Below are 19,811 nucleotides of genomic sequence, written 5' to 3' on the forward strand. Positions count from 1 at the left end.
TGCAGTTCTGAGGCTTTAGAGTTCAAAATGCGCACCTTGAACCGGGCCCAAAAACTGGCAGCCAGTTGCTGTCGGCACAGGATTGGTGTAATTTGCTCCACTTGTCTTGCCCTGGTGAGCAACCTGGCCGTTGAATTCTGCACCAACTTGAGTTTCCCAACCGTCTTCAAGAGGCAACCCCAATTAAAAGGGGGGCTCAAGGCAGCAAGGGGCCTGACCTGCGTTCTGCAAAGGGGAAGCGCGTGGTCTGGCCAATATTGGGGTGAGGGGGGGAAGAGAGGGGCTGTATCTCCCTCCCCCTTCGCCATGACTCGAGCGCTGGTGAAGAGGCGCAGAGGGAGAGGTTGCCTCGGATACTCACCCTGCGGCCCAGCCTGGCAGCGGCGAACGAGAGAACGGCACAGCATGGTAACGACGGCGGCAGCGCACACTCCTGCCCTTTCCCCGCGCAACGACCACCGGGAGCAGATGAGCGACGCTATCTCCCGCCAGCCCGAAGTACGCGCCAAAGTCGCCTCGCGCGTAGCCATTGGATAGCGCAGAGGAATAGAACCCGCCTCCTGCTCGCCATTGGCTTCTCCTTTTCCACCGGCAAGGGCGAGGCCACGCCTCCCGCCGGCTATGAAATTGTAATAGGCCTGCCTCTTCCATCAACACGCATGCGTAACAGAGTCCCGCAAACTCACGTTTCATTCGACGGCTAAGGGAGCGCGACTACGACACGCATGCGCACTAGAATAGCGGGGGGGAATGTTCCACCGCGCAGGCGCAGCTGACACTCCGGCGTCTGCACATGCGCAGTGAATGGCCGTTAAACCCTGGAAAGAGGGAAGACAAGCGCGTGTGCGCGTCTGTGTGGTGGATAAGTGCCCTCCTCCCCGCCCCCTCCGGGCCTTGGCTGTCATGGCCTCTGCTTCCAAATCCTTCCTCGCCGATGCCGGCTACGGGGAGCAGGAGTTGGACGCCAACTCCGCCCTCATGGAGCTGGATAAAGGTAAGTGGAGGAGCGACGGCAGTGCCGCCGCCAAGCGAGATGTGCGCATGCGCCGATAGCGTCGCGAGGAAGTTCCGCCCCTTTTGATGGACTGTGGAGAGTTTGAAGGCGGGTTTAGGTTGTGTTTAGATGGTGTCACAAGCCATGCATGGAGACGATAAAAGGAACAGAGAGGCTTATTGCTCTCCGTTTAACAATGTCATCCTATGCACGCCTGTGCAGAAGTAAGGCCCGTGGAGTTCAGTGGGTCAGGCTAGGGATGTGTGAGATTGCGGCTTTGTATTGTGGCACCTTAAGCTATAACAGCAGCAGTTTTATTATAAAGCATTTTATGATAGCCCGTTACATGTGGTATAATCAACCTTGGTACACTCCATGGCAAAATTTTACACAGAATTAGATGTGTAGCGGTTGTTTAAGCGGGGCTGCCACCCGCATGGTAACAATCAAGATTTCAGCCACTTAGCCATCTACAGATAAGGCACCAGAGACTAATTATCCGAACCGAATCTTGTATTTCTTCATCCCAATGTGTCCACATGCCATGAACGAGATGCCTGCTTCTTCCATGGCTGCAGAGCTCCATTTCACAGATAACACAGTCGCCCAGTGGAATTTGTTGTTGTACTATGACAGCTGTTACGTCTGCACAGGCATACCGGTATGCCAGATGGAGTGATACCTTCCTCCCCCTGCTCTGTTCTGTGGGTTTCCCAACACCCTCCTGAGCCAATATGGGGGGGAGGGGTGGTGGTGGGGAAAGCCCTGTTGCTTAAGTTAAGCTACAGAATTCACATCCACACAGTATGTTTATGGCCAGCATCTTAGATGGCTTTAAAAGCAGATTAGACAAATATATGGAGGGTACAGTTTTCAGTGGCTACTAGGCTCTGTTAGGAGGAAGGGTAGGATATAAACAAATTTAATTAAGAAGCCATTTTTAATACTTCTTCAAGCTTAAGAGTCAGTTGTGGAACATGAGCTTGGAGAGCAGTATCGTTCCTGTTTCTTGCTAGTAGGCTTCCAATAGGTATCTGGTTGGCCACTGTGGGAACACAATGCTGGGCTTGGTGGGTACTTTGGTTCAGTCTAGGAAAGCTGCTTTTATATTGCATGTCAGTTTGCTTCAGTTTTTAAAATCCAGAGTTTTTAACTGCTATGGTGGTATTCTTATTTGTCACAGGTCTCCGATCTGGCAAACTGGGGGAGCAGTGTGAGGCAGTTGTACGTTTTCCCAGACTCTTTCAGAAATACCCATTCCCAATTCTAATTAACTCAGCATTTTTAAAGCTAGCTGATGTTTTCAGAGTGGGGTAAGTAAAATTAGTTCGTTCCCGATTCTTAGTGTTCAAGAAACTGGTGTTTTCAATTCAGAGTACTGGTGATGACTCTTTAAAGCCCTTTTATGGTTTGGTGCTAAGATACCTGAATTACCTCTATCTCCCATATGAATGTTGCTTGCTCAGTTAGGGGGGTCCTCTTGCATGTCTCATAGATGCCTGCAGTGGATTTGGTGTTCTTTTCCCCATGTTTCTTTATCTTCTTTCCTGTTTCCTGTTTTATTTTGCCTCTTTTGGACCTTTATCCCTGCCTTTAAATGTTATGTTGTAAATATTTGATATTGTTACGTGGTTCGTATTTATGAACTGCTAACTGCCTTAGACCTTTCAAAGAAAGGTAGGATACAAATGTTGTAGGTAAATAAATAAAATTTGCTTTAAAACAGAAACAACTTCCTGCGGCTGTGTGTTCTGAAAGTTACTCAGCAGAGTGAGAAGCATTTGGAAAAGATCCTGAATGTGGATGAGTTTGTGAAAAGAGTTTTCTCGGTTATTCACAGCAATGATCCAGTTGCTCGAGCGATCACACTCAGGTATGCATGTTTAATGAGCAAGAACCTGCCCAAATGCTATATTCTTCAGGGTACTGTCAATGCAGTAACTGCAGAGCCAATGTACATAGGAAGTGAGGATATTGGTTTGTGTAGTCCAGTACTATTTATTCTGGCTACTAAAATATCTTTAGGGGTTTTTTCCATCTCTGCTAGGGAGTGAACTTGGGACTTCCTTCACAGATGTGTTCTTTCACTGAGTTCTATCTGCCCAAGTCTTGAATTTACTCGTTTGTCATCCATAGAATGGAATGTTCACATTTTCTTTCATCTTTACAAAACACTACCTGGATGATTGCAGATTTATCTTATAGGCGTCCTCCTCCTTTATAGCAGGTTCAGCCACTCTGTTTTATTTTCCAGGATGTTAGGCAGTATGGCATCCATAATCCCAGAAAGGAAGAATGCACATCACAGTATTCGTCAGAGCTTGGACTCACATGACAATGTAGAGGTTGAAGCTGCTATCTTTGCTGCAGCTAATTTTTCTGCCCAGTCCAAGTAAGTGAAACATCTGGTGTACTTCCATCTTTCCTGAATGTTCAGGCAGTACTTTTTAATTGCATAATGCTTTGCCTGCATTATCTTAGTAATCCTTACAGCAGTCGTATCAGGTAGGTCAGTATTATTTCCCCCATCTTGTAGCTGCGAGGGCAGCTGAGCATGCCTCAGTTCACCAGTTTAGTGATTTATACATTTTCATGGTTTTAAAAGATTTTTATTTCACTGTCAATCACCCTGAGAGCTAAGATGATGGAGAGGGGTATATATTAAGAAAATTAATAAATAGTGAGTTCAGGGAGGGGCCAAGATATAAACTAGGGGCCTTCTGGTTTGTAGCTCAGGCTGCAATTTTGTGGACATGTAGCTGGAAGCAATCCCTACTGAACTCAGTTACAGGTAGGTAGCTGTGTTGGTCTGCCATAGTCAAAACAAAATAAAAAATAAAAAATTCCTTCCAGTAGCACCTTAGAGACCAACTAAGTTTGTTCTTGGTGTGACACAAAAGCTCATACCAAGCACAAACTTAGTTGGTCTCTAAGGTGCTACTGGAAGAAATTTTCCTACTGAACTCAGTAGAACTTATTTGTGCTGCATATGTTTATGCTGTTAGTTTCTCAGCCATTGTGCAACTCTAGCTTTCACCTGCAACTTCTCTGTATGTGTACATTTCATATTCATTTTGCTCATCCAGATGTGTGTTTGTTTCTGTAGTTTGTTCAGTTTGTATGACTGATTTATCCTGCTTCCCCCTTTTGTTCTTGACAGAGATTTTGCTGGCGGGATTTGTAATAAAATCAGTGAAATGATTCAAGGTATGTAATTTTATCCAACAAATAAGGAAAAGCAAAAAAAAATTAAAATTTTTTTTTGTTAAAGGCTATTGTATCTTAAGTAACTACTTTTGAACTAACCATTCTTTTCTTCTAAGGAAGTGAGTCTTTTTAGTTGTTGGAAGTTGCCCCTGAATTTGATGCTCAATCTGAAGACTTGGTATTAAGAATGCTTTTTCTGTCTTCTTTCCAGAGGACTGGATTTTATTTTGATCTGGCATGCAGTGTTTTTAATGTTGTCTGTGGGAAGCGTAGTACTTTATTTTAGAAGATGGTGCTATATGTACAATTGAAACTTTCTTTGACATTTTCATTTATTTTTCAAATGTTGGTTATATGATGTGGGTAGCTATGTGGGAAAGCAGCAAGATGCTGAGCTTATTTGGGCTTGAATGCAACTAGCATTGTATATTGTCTTTTTTAAATTGACTAGATGAGTCTAGTATTTAATTTCACACTTAATTATTTGTATTGTTTGTTAGTGCTATATTAAGTGATACCTGTGTCCATGGTGTGTGGTAGAGTGCCATAAGCAAAAACAACAGGTCTGTACTTTGAGGAGCTTATAGTCTAAATTTCAAGTAGAGTGGAAGGGAGTTTTTTTTAAAACCAATCCAGCTGTATGGTCCTTGTCCTGTGACTAGTACTGAAATTAGTCATATTATTTTTATTTGCCACCAAAGCTCTCAATATTCATATTTTATCATAGGCACAACACGCGATGTTACCCTGAAAGTTATTTTTCTTTTCATGTACTAGGTTTAGCCACTCCTGTAGACTTGAAGCTGAAGTTGATCCCCATCCTGCAGCATATGCATCATGATGCCAGCCTGGCCTCCAGTGCCCGTCAGTTACTCCAGCAGCTGGTGACATCCTACCCTTCTACCAAGATGGTCATTGTTACTTTACACACCTTTACCTTGCTCGCTGCCTCCTCTTTGGTTGACATTCCCAAGCAGGTAACAGCTACATTTCTGCTGAATATTTTCTTTAAAGTGCTTAGTGTACTCAAGTAAAATTGTCATGGTTCAGTTGAAGGGATATTATTCAGCAAGACTTCATTGGCACCATCAAGCCTTTCCCAAACATTTCAAGCCTATACTGGAAGTCATAAGAACTGGCAAATTGTGTTTTTCAATTTTTAGAAAAATATATGTAAGGTCCTTGGATGGTTGCTCATGAGTAACCAGGCAAAACTCCAGCCGTTCCTTTAATAGTTTTATTGTGCATACTATGTACAGTGCGGAGCTAAAAAGTTCATGTCTGTATCAACCGTCTTCAGAATCCGGGAGTGGCCCCTTCCAGTTCTGACCCCAACATAAGAGTTTCGGTATACGAAATCTCCGCCTCCCCTCTTTTCGTTTCACCCCTCTGTGTACTTGGGGTGACGGAAATAGCGTGTCTCCCTCCTTGCCCGCTGAGTGAGAGGAGTGCAGGGTCTCTCCAACATCCCCAGAGCCTCGGCTCTCCAGCTCCTGAGCTGCCTGCACCTCCCCATTGGAGACCTCGCTGCTCCCTCTGCTGGACGAGGAGGTGCTACTGGTCAGGTGGTGCTGAGGCTCTCTGTAGCATCCTGAGAGCTCTTCCACCACCCTGCACTGAGCCGGGGACAGTTCCCTGATAATATATATATAAACTAAGATTTTTAGGTAACCCAAGGTCTGTACCACATTTTGTGTCCATACTTCATTTGTGCAATATTGCAAAATATCCAGATCCTGTCTGCTTAGATGGTATCATGGTGAGTTAAATCTACAGAGCCATCAAAAGCTGTATGTAATTAAGAATTTTGATTGCTTGTTGAAGTTTCTTAAAGCTTTAAGATTATCTCCAAATGTGCCCATGACAGAAAGCTATTTGATCCAGCAGAGGCTTCCATTGGTGGAAAAGAGGAGATGATTTTCATTTATTTGCCCTTCTTTCTTTTGCTCTCCCTTGCAAGGCATCTTTTGGAACAATATGTTGGTGGTGTAAGGAACTGCAAGAGAGAGCGGAAATGTATGGAAAATCTCCTCTTCCTTTTGGTTAATTGAAGCCTCTGCTGAATCAGTGAACTTTCTGTCAGTGGAGAGTCTCAGAATCAACCCTTCATGTTCAGGTTTCTTTTTATTCGCTTGTCACTCGCATGCATGTTGAGAAATACAAGAAAGTAGTAAAAAGTAGTTTCATCTAAAACTCGCTTTCTTACAGATACAGCTCTTATTGCAATACTTGAAGAATGACCCAAGAGAAGCAGTGAAGAGGCTTGCTATTCAAGATCTAAAGTTACTTGCAAATAAAACCCCACATACATGGAGCAGAGACAATATTCAGGTATTGTAAATGCTATCATGCTTGTTTTGGAACTGAACCACTAGGCCTTCTTCCAGATAAGACCTGTCGAACTCTTTGTTGTTGACTTCCAAGTAGATCTGCTTAGCATCATGCTCCAGATGTGGGGCTCTGTTCATCATGTTAGAGATGTAACTTTTCGTTTAAGAGCTGATTTACCCACCGTGTTTTATAAATAATAGAAGAAGCTTCTAACATTCTGCTTGGAGAAACCTTCCATCACTGCTCCTATACCCTGTAGCATCTCTCATAAAGTGGTGACTCTTCATCACACTCCTCAGGTGCTAAGGTAGAAAAGCTCTGTGCAAGGATTGAGGAACAAGGTGATGAGGTTTCCAAATGTTGCTGGCCTATGGCTCTCATCACCCCTGACCATGTTGAGTGGGACTGTTTTGAACCCCAAATAAAAAAATTCCTTCCAGTAGCACCTTAGAGACCAACTAAGTTTGTTATTGGTATGAGCTTTCGTGTGCATGCACACTTCTTCAGTTTTGAACCCAGTAACATCTGGAGGGCCACATTCACCAAGATCACTTCACTAAGGTCATTTTTCAAGCACGTAATAGACCAATCTTCCGTAACAGTAAATTGAGTTTATGTTACGCTCCAGTTTTTTAAATAAATGTTTTTTATTGTATTGTACAGTGGTGCCCCACTAGACGAAAATAATTCATTCTGCGAAAATTTTCGTCTAGCGGGTTTTTCGTCTAGCGAAGCGGCAATGACAGCCGCGCTTTCGCTAGACGAAAAAAAAAGACAAAATTTTTTTGTCTTGCGAGGCAGCCCCATAGACTTTTTCGTCTAGCGGGGCAGCCTCCCGCTAGACGAATGCCTTCGTCTAGCGAGTTTTTCGTCTAGCGGGGCATTCGTCTAGCGGGGCACCACTGTATTTTGGTATTTGCTTCTCTGTCCGTTGCTTTGTGAATCATTCAGAGAGCTCCTGTTATGGGGCAGTTATATAAAAGGGGCCAATAAATAATAAATAAAAATAATAAACCAATCATTAGCAATTGGTAGGCAGTCTAGAGTAAGGCACCCAGAGATCACCACCCACTTGCCACTCAGTCAACTGTACCCTTATAGCAGATTAAAAACAGCCTTTTAGCCTTAGCCATAACTGGTTTCAGGAGTACAGATTACCAGAAATGCACTTTGGCTTTGGTATTAATTTGTGTCCCGCCTTTTGATGGGAGTCCCCACAAGCAGCCTACGGCATTAGTAAAATACAAGTGGAAGACGTGTGCTTTGGTGTCTTTGCCCTGCTTCTGTCCCTCTTTGTATGTTGATTATCCGTACGTGCCAAAAATATGAACAAGGATGGCCAGATAGCAGTAATAGAAAGAGTAGAGGGATGCAGAAACCTGCTAGGGTTGAACTTTTTGGAAAACCATTTCTGCGGGGAAAGGTTTACTTGGAAGAAATTGAAATGAGCATTTGTGAGGATTCTGATGATTGGTTGCTTTGACTATAGGGAACACCAAGCTTGCTTTGTCTTAGGAATCCAGGGCTCCTTTGCATTGTGTGTGTGAGGCAGGGGGCGGAGGCTCGAATCTCTAGGCTATTCATTCTTGTTCAGTTTTGCATCCTTGCCTGCTCTCTGGATCCCTGCCTTCCTTGATACCTTGCCCTTTCTAGAGTGCTGGAACCCAGGACATCACTGTATTTTCCTGGAGTATTGTTCTATAAAGATTACAAGCTTTCCTTGGGAGCACCAGCCTGTTTGTGTTGTTTTGAGAAAACCTTTGATTCTAGGGCTGGGGCCTGCCAGCATGCTCTTGACAGAACTGAATTCTGCAAGATAAAGAAGTGCTTTTAAAATGCTTCCCTGGGGCAGTGTCAGGTGCCTTCTGATGAGTATTGCTCACACTGAGTCATTAAGACATTATGTTTCTTGACATTTGCAGGGCTTGTACAGAAAGTGGGCAGGGCAATATGATTTGTGGTGTGTCTGCGCTTGGAATACTATGTGTGGTTCTGGCCGCCTCACCTCAGAAAGTTGTACAATTGGGAAAGGTTCAGTAAAGGACAACCAAGATGATCAGGAGGATAACTCCCTTCTTAGGAAAGGTTGAATCATTTAGAGAAATGATGACTAAGAAGCGACATGATAGACTTTGAGCAAGGCATGGAGAAAGTGGGCAGAGAAAAGTTTTGTTCCTAAAAGAAGTAGTGATAGCTTTAGACAAATTCATGGAGGACAAGACTCTCAATGAATACTCGCTTCAGTTATGATCTACCTCCACTGTCGGAGGCAGTATGCTTCTGAATACCAGTTGCTTTGAATTGCATGTGGGGAGAGGCCAGTTGCATTTGGGTCCTTCTTGCAGGCTTCTCATGTGCATCTGCTAGGCACTTGTGAAAATTGAGGGGTGCATGGGCCCTTGACCTGATCCAACAGAGCTCCTCTTCATTTTGGTGCAGATTTGCTTTGCCCAGTGGTCTCCCATACTATATCCTGGAGTTGCATCACAGTGCAATGCAGCCAGCCACCTTCTCTTCCCTGGACTTACGCATTCATGGGTGCATTGCTGAATTTGTCACAGGAAAGCTATTGAGCCATTTATTTTTCTCAGAATGGAATTTTCACCCTGCTCTTAATAATAAATTCACCTTGTTAGTTTCTGTGTAAGTTCTGGTTCCACCTTTATTCTGATCAGATCTTTAATAAAGGGTTATGACGGATTGCCTAGTTAACAAATGAATCAAAAAAAATTTCAAATGCAGCTTTTGATTACATGTTTACTCCAGATTGACTTTTTCTTATTTGGTAAATTAATGAAAAATGCAGTGAGCCATGCAAAAACATGTCAGCAGCTTCAGATGGCTTGACATCATAAATGATACTGGGGCTTAGGCAATTTGAAGAGAGTTTAGTTGTTGTCCAAATTATCCTTTACATGCAGAAGTGGCTGTTTCCCATTTACTTGTCTGTGAGCTGCCCCCCACCCCACCCCACCCCAAACTATCTGCTGAGCTGCTGTATTGTCACAGCATGTTCACAGCTATTCAGGAAAAAAGCTGGAGCTTTGGAGCATCTTCTGTGAAGGAAGTAAAAGGTCAATTTGGCTAGAAAAATCCCACTTGGAGCTTAGAGACAGAAGGTGTTAAGTGTGTGTTTTGGGGGGAGGGAGAGACTGAGACATGGGTGCTGCTGGCAAGCAGGAGGAGATTGTCTGAAAAAGGCCAAGGACCTGCAGAACAGAGAGTTCAGAGGGAGAGTTGCTGAAGCAAGGGCAGAATAAGAAGTGAGCTGACCAGTAGCGTGGGGCCTACAGATGAAGGAGGCCAAGTCTAAAGTTAAATTAAGAGGGAAGTGAAGAAAGGGGAAGCTTAACCTAGGAAGCTTCCTTATGCTGAGTCAGGCCATTGGTCCATCTAGCTCAGTACTGTCCACACTGACTGACAGCAACACTTCAGGGTTTCAAGGCAGGGGTTTCTTTTAGCTCTACTTGGAAATGCCAGGCATTGTACTTGGGCCCTTCTGCAACCCAAGCAGATGTTGTACTACTGAACTACCACCCTTCTCCTTCATCTGGAGGCAAACCTTACACAGGACCCAAGGACAAGGAGAACTTTGTGGTGTTTGCATGAAAGGAAATTGGAAACTGAGGGGGTCACGGCCAGGGATCTGCACAGCAAGTTCAAGAGCTGGAGTGTGCGTTTGAAGTAACGGCCCAAGTCTCTAGCTGTAGGCCTCTCATCTTGTAAACATTAGAGCATTTGTTGGGACAGACTACCTGTTTAGAGGAGCACTGTTTTCATTTTGTTCTATTCTTCCATGGCTAATGATGTGAAACAAAGGTACATGTTGTCAGCCGCAATGTTCTTTAATATGGTTTTCTTCCTTTCAGCCATGCTCAGTGATGCGTTGAAACGTTCTAGCAAGAGGTGCTGTGATACAGACAGATGGTGGTATTTTAAATCTCTGCTATTTTCAGTCTAAAGTCAAAGGCTGGAGAGAGAAATAATTGGTGATGCACCTTCTGCTGACAACCCTGTTTTGCTCTCCCTCCCTCCTCATAGTATTGAATTCTGTCAGGTGCTCCTGCTCTATTCTGCAGAACATTTTGATGGCTCCTGGTCCCATGATCAGACCACAGTATAGTGTGACTTGGCTCTTGTTTCAGTTGTCATTGATCAGAAGTGTTCTGCTAATACTGTTTTGCATGTAAAGGTAAAGGACCCCTGACCATTAGGTCCAGTCGTGAACGACTGGGGTTGCGCGCTCATCTTGCTTTACTGGCCGAGGGAGCCAGCGTACAGCTTCCAGGTCTTATGGCCAGCATGACTAAGCCGCTTCTGGCAGTGCACAGAAACGCCATTTACCTTCCCGCCGGAGCGGTCCCTATTTATCTACATGCACTTTGACTTGCTTTTGAACTGCTAGGTGGGCAGAAGCAGGGACCGAGCAATGGGAGCTCACCCCGTCACGGGAATTTGAACCTCCGACCTTCCAATCAGCAAGTCCTAGGCTCAGTGGTTTAGACCACAGCGCCACCTGCGTAAGCCATACTAATTCTACTCAAGATCTGTCCAGAAGAATGAGGTGGGGAACAATGTCAAAACTTGTGGACTTTTAGCACTTTGTAGAACTGTATTTGTTTGTTTAAATCTATATCTCTTCTGTCTCTTACATCATGGATGTTGGCAAATTAGATTTTAATAATATTAGAATTGGAGCTATCAGCAATGCACAAGGGAAACTGTTTTAGCGCTCTGGAACTTGACAAAGTCTTTTATATTATGGATGGATGTTCTGTATTATTTTATTAATACTGTTGCCTAATACGAGTTTGTCCTGGCCTTCGGCTGGAACAATAAGCTTAAGAAAGGAACTGAGTGCAAATACTGATGCAAGTCTTGGAAAGCTGGATTTTCATTTTATTTTGGTTACTATGAAGAGTTAACAAGGAAAGGATCATGAGAAAATGAAAACATACGGGCTGAATATGTGGGATATGACATGCTTTATTATTTGAATGTGCTGCTGAGTGCTGAATTTGAGCTAGGGTTCAAAGCTGAGCAAATATAACCAGCTCCCATAGATCTGGGAAGAAGGTAGGGCCTGGGCAATTTAATTTTGTTTCTGTGACACCAAAAGAGGGATTCCTGCATTTGGTAACTATTCTGAAGATTTACTAAAGATTTATATCACTCTTGCAAAATGTCAATAATGTGGTTTCCTGTTAGAAAACTACAGGAAGTGGTGGGAAAATGTGAAAGATGACTGCAAATCTTTAACTTTCCCATAAGGTGTATTCTGACTGCTGGGATCAATGTAGTATGATATTACCTGTTTTAGAAGACAATGGCAAACTGAGTGATTTATTTAGTTTTAAACACTCTAGGGTCACAATCAAATTTCGCTTTTGTTTTCTCTGTAATTTCTGGTTGTGCATGAATGGAACTCTCTTTCTTTGTGTATGGAAGTTCCAAACAGCTAGCAAAATATTGGGGGGTTTTTCCTGTCCAACATGTTGTGATGGAAGGAACAAATGTAATTTCTTTAGAGAGTTCTGTTAAGCACTAGAGCATCATGTAGCAATGGCAAGGAAATTCATTAATGAATTGGAGGGGTTCTATTGATGGGTGCAACATACACAGTTCCATTTAAAACAAAAATAAACCTGGTCTTTCCCCCTTGCCTTAGTTGGACACTCGACACTTCCTTTGTTTTCTGTATATTGAAAATCTGTCTTCTTAAAGCTTTCCTTTCTCACGGAGGTGGGTGAAACGTTGAAATACACAGGCGCTATCTGCTGAAAAGCCAAAATTAGAACAGATTTGTCTGTGACTTCTTTTGGCCTGCATATTTTCTTCTACTTCCCCACACATCTGTCTGTTCCATTAATCTTGCCACTTCCTCCTTCTGCCCTATTTTTCCTTTCTTCCATATCCAATCTCTACTCAAGCATCATTAATTCTGTAAAAATGCAAAAATGACAGCTAGAGTAGATTATTCTAATCTGATGCTGAAAAAGATGCTTTGCATGCTTTATTCCATGCAGATGCTGTCTTATCTAGCTGCTATTTCCCCCCCCCTTTTGTACAGAGGGGAGAAGGTTCTTCCACCATGTCTTGCATCCCCTTTTATTAGGCCACTAGTAAAAAGACCATTTTTCAGAACAAATAAGTCAGTACTTAGTAAGGACTGTGCCTCTAAAAGGAAACTATTTTTTCCATGCCTGTGAAAGTTTGCAATCAGGAAAATAACTTTTGTTGCATATCAGCAGCAGCAGCTGATACTAGTTAAGGACAGGTAGTGATGCCCTGTGCTTATTTTTGAGGCTTCTATATTTCTTAGGTTGTGTGGGCTACCAAGACATGTCAGAGACTTTCTCCCTCCTTTCACCTTTTAACCCCTGAAGGTGTGTTGCTTAAGTGAGAAGTGTTTTGCCTAGAAGGGGGCAGGGGCTATAAATGCATTCAGTTGTACCTGAACCTTAAATGATGATGTCACGCTAGTGAATGTTGTGCGTAGGATTTTTTTCTGCCAGCTGCAGCAGCACAAAGAAAGCTACCAGTGTACTTCATGGTGACATTTAATCTTTCCCAGTTGAGAGATATATACTTGCATGGAATGACACTTCCTTTCCTGGTGTGAATGAATGTGAAATATCAGGTAATTCAGCTCAAAAATCCTTGACTTAGTGAAGTGCATAGCACACTGATTCTTATGACTGACCTCAGGTTCTATGACTGATTTCATACTGGCATATGTGTGTATCTGATATCAGTGTATCAGATATGTGTGTATCTGAAGAAGTGTGCATGCACATGAAAGCTCATACCAAGAACAAACTTAGTTGGTCTCTAAGGTGCTACTGGAAGGAATTTTTTATTTTGTTTTGTTTTGACTATGGCAGACCAACACGGCTACCTGCCTGTAACTTCATACTGGCATGCTCATCACCCATGACTCCAGTAACAAATGTTGACTTGCATGTTTGAGGCAACCATCACATGTGAGAAAGACCACAGGTAAAGCTTTCCTGTCACCTCAAACAGGACCTGGCATGGTGTAGTGACTAAGAGCTATTGAGCTGTGAGCCTGAAAGCCTGAAATTCAAGGGTGTTATTCAGCACACTCACTCCATCAGCTCCACTGGCTGCACAGTGGGACTGCCTCACTCCAGGCACCCTGTAAAACTGTTCTGGGTTTCCCCCTAACCTTCAAGAGTGGATTTGGAGAGGGTGCAGGCACATGCAGGGAAAGGGGGGGGCAGTTCTGTTGTGCAAAAATAAATCCTTCAGCAAATGGAATGTGCATATTGGATACCTCCCCAAATCCCATAGTGTAGAATCATAGAATAAATTATATTATTATAATTATTTATAGAGCTGAAATGGTGGTTATCCCTTACAAGAAAAGACATTGTTCCTCTGCCTGAATTGCTCCAGAAAATGAGAGCTGGCCACCTCCTGAGGTGGTCTTTCCCACTATCAAACAGCTCTTTGCATTAGGAAGTGTTTTTTCCTCTGATTTTTAGCTGAAATTATGTTCCTTGTCATTTCAAAACCCATTAGTTTAGGTCCTGCCCACTGGAGCAACGGAGAACAAATCTGCCTTCTCCTCATTGGGCAGCCTTAGGCAAGTTGCTTTCTATCTTTCTCAGCTACCCAACCTGCAATATGCGGATAATATTGAACAGCTTTATAGGGTTATTATAAGGACTGCTGAGATAATGTGTGTGAAGAATTTTGAATACCCAGGCTTTATACAATTGCCAAGTATTTACAATTACTAATATTTTTTTCCCAATGGGGGCACTTTGCATCCTCAACCAGGAATCATCAAGTTATTATTATTTACTATTATTATATATTACATTTATGTTATATTATGTATTATGTATATTCTGTTATATTATGTATGCGTGTGAATCAATCATGATGAACACATGTTAATAATTTTTAATTCATTTTCCTTCCTTGTACTAAAATTATCCTATCTCCTGGCTTTTAGGCACTATGTGAATGTGCTCTTCAAACTCCTTATGACAGCATGAAACTAGGCATGCTATCTGTACTTTCCACACTGTCGGGGACAGTAGCCATCAAACAGTACTTCAGCATTGCTCCAGGTATGAATAGATTAGATCAGCCTAATTTTGGCACACTTTCAAAAAAAAATCGGTCTTTTGCAGATATTAGTATAAGTGGTGGTTTTCAGTCTTTTGAACACTATAAATAATGTTGAAAAGTGTGTTTCCTTGGAAGGCACTGAAGCAGTTCAAAAGCTGCAGAGCTAATTTTAATCACATTGTAAGACTATGATAATGACCGAAATTATAAACCAAGAAACTAGTCCTGCGCTACAGTTGCCTTCCACATTAGTATTCTCTGACACCATTCTACTCTGCATATGATCATTTTAAAACCTGTACTTCTCTAACATGAATTAATATGTTGGACAGTAAGGTAGAATACATTATTTACCATTTAAAGTTGCTTGAGTTGCCTAGTTTGGTGTTTTCGCTATACACAGTATTGCATGAACTGATTGGCACATCTGATTTAAACCATCCTCTGCTCTCCAGCTATGTCTCAGGATGGTCTCTTAAGTTAATCAGATTGTTGATGCATTCTGTGTTTTGAGTCCTGATTTGGTTTATGTGAAGGCCTATTGATTTTGGAGGAGTTTAAACCCACTTATCTTTGGTAGCTCTTTGAATCTGAATGAATGATTTGTTGTCTTCATATTCCGCTCCTTCTCCAATGAACTTGGAACAGCCTTTCAACCTTGAAACAAGCCCCTGAAGCAAGGTAGACTGAGAAAAGATGAGGATCCCAAAGCCGCCCTGCAGACTATTTTTCTACAAGGGTGTGGAGTATCTACCATTTCATTTAAAAATAAATGAATGGTGGGGCTGATGGAATCTAGGGTATATTATAGGGATTGGAACTTGCTTAAATTTGAGATAAGATGGACGTGGATAGTGGCCAGCTGGCTGTTTTGTGTTTTGGAAGAGCAGTACAGTTCTGTGCAGGTTCTACAACGTTGGCTTAAGAGCCAACATTATTTGTAGTCATCTTTGGGCCCTCCCTTCTCCTGTGCATGCTGTTTCTGAAAAAATGCTCATGATAAAGCAAAAATTCAGCTCTTGGGCCCCCAACCCCCAAGACCTCTGTCATGAACAAATCACTTGGGTGGGAGGGACCCCAGAGTTCTATTTCACCCTGTGTGAGGCATTGAAGAAGCTGAAAAATGACAGCAGCATCCTCTTCCCCAATGCCTCCAGAGGTGCTGAGAAATAAGGAAGTTTAGAGAGGGGCTTGTGCTGCTGCTTCCCTTTCTGGAAGCTTTGCAGCTTGCTCAAATGGATGCACTACACCAGTCTTATTTCTTATTAGGAGACTTCTGAAGGGAGGCCTGTATAGGGAGTTTTTAATGTTTGATGTCTTACTGTGTTTTAATTTGTTGGAAGCCGCCCAGAGTCGCTGGGGTAACCCAGTCCGATGGGTGGCATATTATTAACAACAATAATAAATAAAGACCCCTTTATAGCGTAGTTGGAGGTTAGGAAGTGCTTATAGCCAGACCATCTTCCTATTTTTCCCTTGCTCTTAAACTGTGGAAAAGAAAATACTGCATGTAATGAACAAGGCTTCACTGTTTAGAAGTATCCCACTATTTCTCCCTTAGGAGCAACAGCTACTACAAGATCATCTGATCTAGTCAAACTAGCACAGGAATGCTGTTACCATAATAACCAGGGGATTGCAGCTCATGGAATCCGAGTTCTGACAAACATAGCTGCTTCATGCCAGGAAAAAGGTAATTCTAAAAGGGTGTGGGTGTGTCATAGTAGATCTCCCCATGTTTGATGTAATGTGCTGTGTTTTCCTTTGGAAACAAGTTGAACTCCTGTGGACGTTTACCTTTGATGCTAAACTTGAGAGCTCAAATAATTGCTGTTAATTTTCACTATTTTTACATTGCTTATGCAGTATTTTGTTGGAATGAGAGCTAAGCATGGCCATCCTAATGTAAATCAGTGCACTGCTCTTAAGTTGACTGGGTGTGAACTGCAGACATCCTGCTCATTTCTCTGCCAATGTAATGAAAGAGCAATTTTACAATGGTGTTGCTGCCTTACAGTTTATAGCCAGATCTAATGGTCATGTGGTTTGTTTTGTTTTGTTTTTCATTTCACCATTGTCTTCTCCCTAACAACAAGAAATGTATGCGAGCTAGAACTGACAGCATTTCAGTTCTCGGTGTTTTAAACTGATGGAATTTATTTAAACTCATTTGGCTGTGCTGTATTACTACATCAAGGCATTTCTAGATTCCAGATTTCCAAATTATGTTAAAGGGGAAATGTTTTGTTCTCTTTCATGGCCATGACGACCACAGTGGCTAGTATTAAAACAGTAAGGAATTAAAGTTTAAATATTTGTCCTAGATCTTCTGCCGTTGGAGCAGGATGCTGTCTTTGGCCTTGAATCCCTCCTTGTTCTTTGTAGTCAAGACAGCAGTCCAGGTACTCAATCAACCTTAAAGGTAAATAATAAATCTACCCCCCACCCCCCAGTTGTCTTCCATATTAATCTATGTAAGAGCAATGCAGGTAGTTTTAGTGGGGCCTCTTTTTGTGGTCTGGTTAACTACTTAAAGGAGAAATAAATGCCCAAGTACTACAGAATGCACACAGATCAAGGGCAGGACTCAGTATCTGAAGAAGTGTGCATGCACAAGAAAGCTTATACCAATAACAAACTTAGTTGGTCTCTAAGGTGATACTGGAAGGAATTTTATTTTATTTTTTGAATTTTGTATTTTGTTAGGACTCATTAAGTTAGCAAGTCTGGAGTAGCCCAACATTTGCCTCACTGTGCTCTTGTGAACTGGCCACCCTATATAACCAAAGAGTGAGGACTGACATGCAAATGAGTTAATGCCCTTTGTGGAGCAGGTGGTCAGGAAAAATACAGTGGTACCTCAGGTTACAGGCACTTCAGGTTACAGACTCCGCTAACCCAGAAATAGTACCTTGGGTTAAGAACTTTGCTTCAGGATGAGAACAGAAATCGCTCAGTGGCAGCGGGGGGCCCCATTAGCTAAAGTGGTACCTCAGGTTAAGAACAGTTTCAGGTTAAGAACGGACCTCCAGAACAAATTAAGTTCTTAACCCGAGGTACCACTGTACTTGGGATAGGTGAACGTGTAGTTTGTCTCATTGTCGTTCCATACAATAAGTAGTAATATTATATGTGTTGATTGTATGTAGCATGAGTCTAATCTATGTAAAAACAGAATGGAGATGGGACTTAGAGTGCTATCCTCTGTTTAAACCACATAAATCACGGTTTGATCCTGGCTTCCTCCAATGAATCATAGTTTAAAGCTAAACACAGTTTATCTTTTTTAGGCAGGATATAATCAGCCCAACTTAGTTTTAAGTTTAGAAGCAGCTGATGATTCCCAAATGAGGAAGGATCTGCTGTACAGAAGCTTAAGGGCAGTATCCAGCAAAGCATTTCCATTAGTGCAAGGACTTCTGGCTCTGCAGTGTAACTTCCATTCCCTCTCCTCTCTCTGTGCACTTCCTAAATCTGAATCCTCCCTGCATGTTCTTCAGTTTATAGGGTTTGGTGATTTGGCAGAATGCCTTTGTGTTTTTTGGTTTATACTTTATTTTGCATCTTCATGGTTACATGAATGTTGTGACCAAAAACGAGTAGCGTTTTACGGATTTGCGATGAATGCTGAACAAGGATTTTTTTGTCCCGTCCCCCCCAATGCAGATAGCACTCACTTGCATGGTGAAACTGGCCAAGTGCCGCCCCCACCTGAGCCAGTCAATTGTGGAGTCCTTGTTGACACAGCTGCACAGTGCTCAAGATGCTGCCAGGATTCTCATGTGCCACTGCTTGGCAGCCATTGCTATGCAGTTACCGGTCTTGGGAGACGGAATGCTGGGGGACCTGATGGATCTCTATAAAGTGATTGGACGATCTGCATCTGATAAACAGCAAGAGCTTTTGGTAAGCAACATTGATTCCAGATATAGCAAACTGGACCTGGGTACCATTGGACTGAATAATCATTTTGTAAATATCTAGTATTACATGTTTTATAACAGTCAACTTGCCTCATTGCAGTGGAAACCATGATGCATTTACAACATAGCTGTGTTTTTTGCTATCTCTTCTCATCATGGGGTTTCTTTCTCTTTTTGTATCCTTGTATCCTTTGCCGCGTTTCTTCTGTCCCATTCTTTCAGGGTGTTAGCATTCATGTTTAAAAGACTTGTTACTTCTCTTTTCATTTTTGCTTATCATACCTATTGTAGAGAAATGCATGTTGGTTTTGGATAACAATTTTACATGAAATGATTTCATTGCTTCTCATTTCCTACCTGTGGTACTGGAGGAATGTGTCCATGAACTTGTGAGAGAGTGAAAGCACATTACAGTATGACAAACCATTGCATCCAACAAGTTTGAAAGCATATATCTGGGCAGACATATCCTTCATCTAACCTATGGTTGCCACTAGTCATGATGCTTTTTTTTTTTTTTTAAAAAAACCCTTTATTTTCAAAGCCAACATGCTTCTGTCTAACAAATATGAGGGATTAGCATCAGAGCACTGATATTACAGTTTTATATATCAACTGAATGTTCAGTCAGTAGAGAAGCTTGTTTGGCTACTAGATGAGATGCTAGATAGACAGTTGGCTTTTTTAATTAAATAATGATGTCACTGGACACCCTGGATTTTCATGAAGTCAGTGTGATTACTGAAGAACACACTCTCTCTCTCTCTCTCTCTCTCTCTCTGTGTGTGTGTGTGTGTGTGTGTGTGTGTATAGAGAGAGGAAGAGGGTGCCTACATACTAGGCATTTTACAATTGGGTGTGTGTGTGTGTGAGAGAGAGAGAGAGACAGACAGACAGACAGTTGGAAAGCCCTTGCCTGAAGGTGTGCAATATAAGAAACATAAAAAGAGGCTGCTGGATCAGGCCAGTGACCTATCTAGTCCACTGTTCTCACAGTGGCCAACCAGATGGCTGAAGGAAACCTGCAAGCAGGACCTGAGCACAGGAGCCCTTTTCCCTCTTGCAGTTTCCAGCAACTGGTATTCAGCACACTGCCTCTGTCTGTTGAGGCAGAGTATAGCCTCCAGTTATGGCTGGTAACTCTTGATAGGCTTATCCTCCATGAATTTGCATCATCCTTTTTAAAGCCATCCAAATTGATGGTTATCACTGTCTCCTGCAGCAGTGAGTCCCATGGTTTAACTGTATTTTAT

The 19,811-nt window shown here is 42.4% G+C and overlaps 2 protein-coding genes across 3 annotated transcripts in view; one reads left to right on the forward strand and one right to left on the reverse strand.

The window, feature by feature from the left end:
- The window catches only part of DTL (denticleless E3 ubiquitin protein ligase homolog), a 33,679-nt gene extending 33,068 nt beyond the window's left edge, over window positions 1–611 (reverse strand). Inside the window, exon 1 of the mRNA XM_033144815.1 lies at window positions 362–611. Within this exon, the coding sequence (XP_033000706.1) occupies window positions 362–530 (169 nt within the window). The 5' untranslated portion in view covers window positions 531–611. The remainder of the gene's footprint in view (window positions 1–361) is intronic.
- A 172-nt stretch (window positions 612–783) lies between these two features.
- INTS7 (integrator complex subunit 7) overlaps window positions 784–19,811 on the forward strand; it is a 39,040-nt gene continuing 20,012 nt past the window's right edge. For both annotated transcript variants that reach the window (XM_033144816.1, XM_033144817.1), the window contains exons 1-11: window positions 784–994; window positions 2,178–2,307; window positions 2,721–2,867; window positions 3,249–3,386; window positions 4,155–4,201; window positions 4,979–5,178; window positions 6,410–6,532; window positions 14,517–14,634; window positions 16,197–16,328; window positions 16,960–17,057; window positions 18,302–18,541. In XM_033144816.1, the coding sequence (XP_033000707.1) occupies window positions 805–994; window positions 2,178–2,307; window positions 2,721–2,867; window positions 3,249–3,386; window positions 4,155–4,201; window positions 4,979–5,178; window positions 6,410–6,532; window positions 14,517–14,634; window positions 16,197–16,328; window positions 16,960–17,057; window positions 18,302–18,541 (1,563 nt within the window). In that variant the 5' untranslated portion in view covers window positions 784–804. The remainder of the gene's footprint in view (window positions 995–2,177; window positions 2,308–2,720; window positions 2,868–3,248; window positions 3,387–4,154; window positions 4,202–4,978; window positions 5,179–6,409; window positions 6,533–14,516; window positions 14,635–16,196; window positions 16,329–16,959; window positions 17,058–18,301; window positions 18,542–19,811) is intronic.

This window comes from Lacerta agilis, chromosome 3, assembly GCF_009819535.1.
Source record: "Lacerta agilis isolate rLacAgi1 chromosome 3, rLacAgi1.pri, whole genome shotgun sequence".
Classification (NCBI taxonomy): domain Eukaryota; kingdom Metazoa; phylum Chordata; class Lepidosauria; order Squamata; family Lacertidae; genus Lacerta; species Lacerta agilis.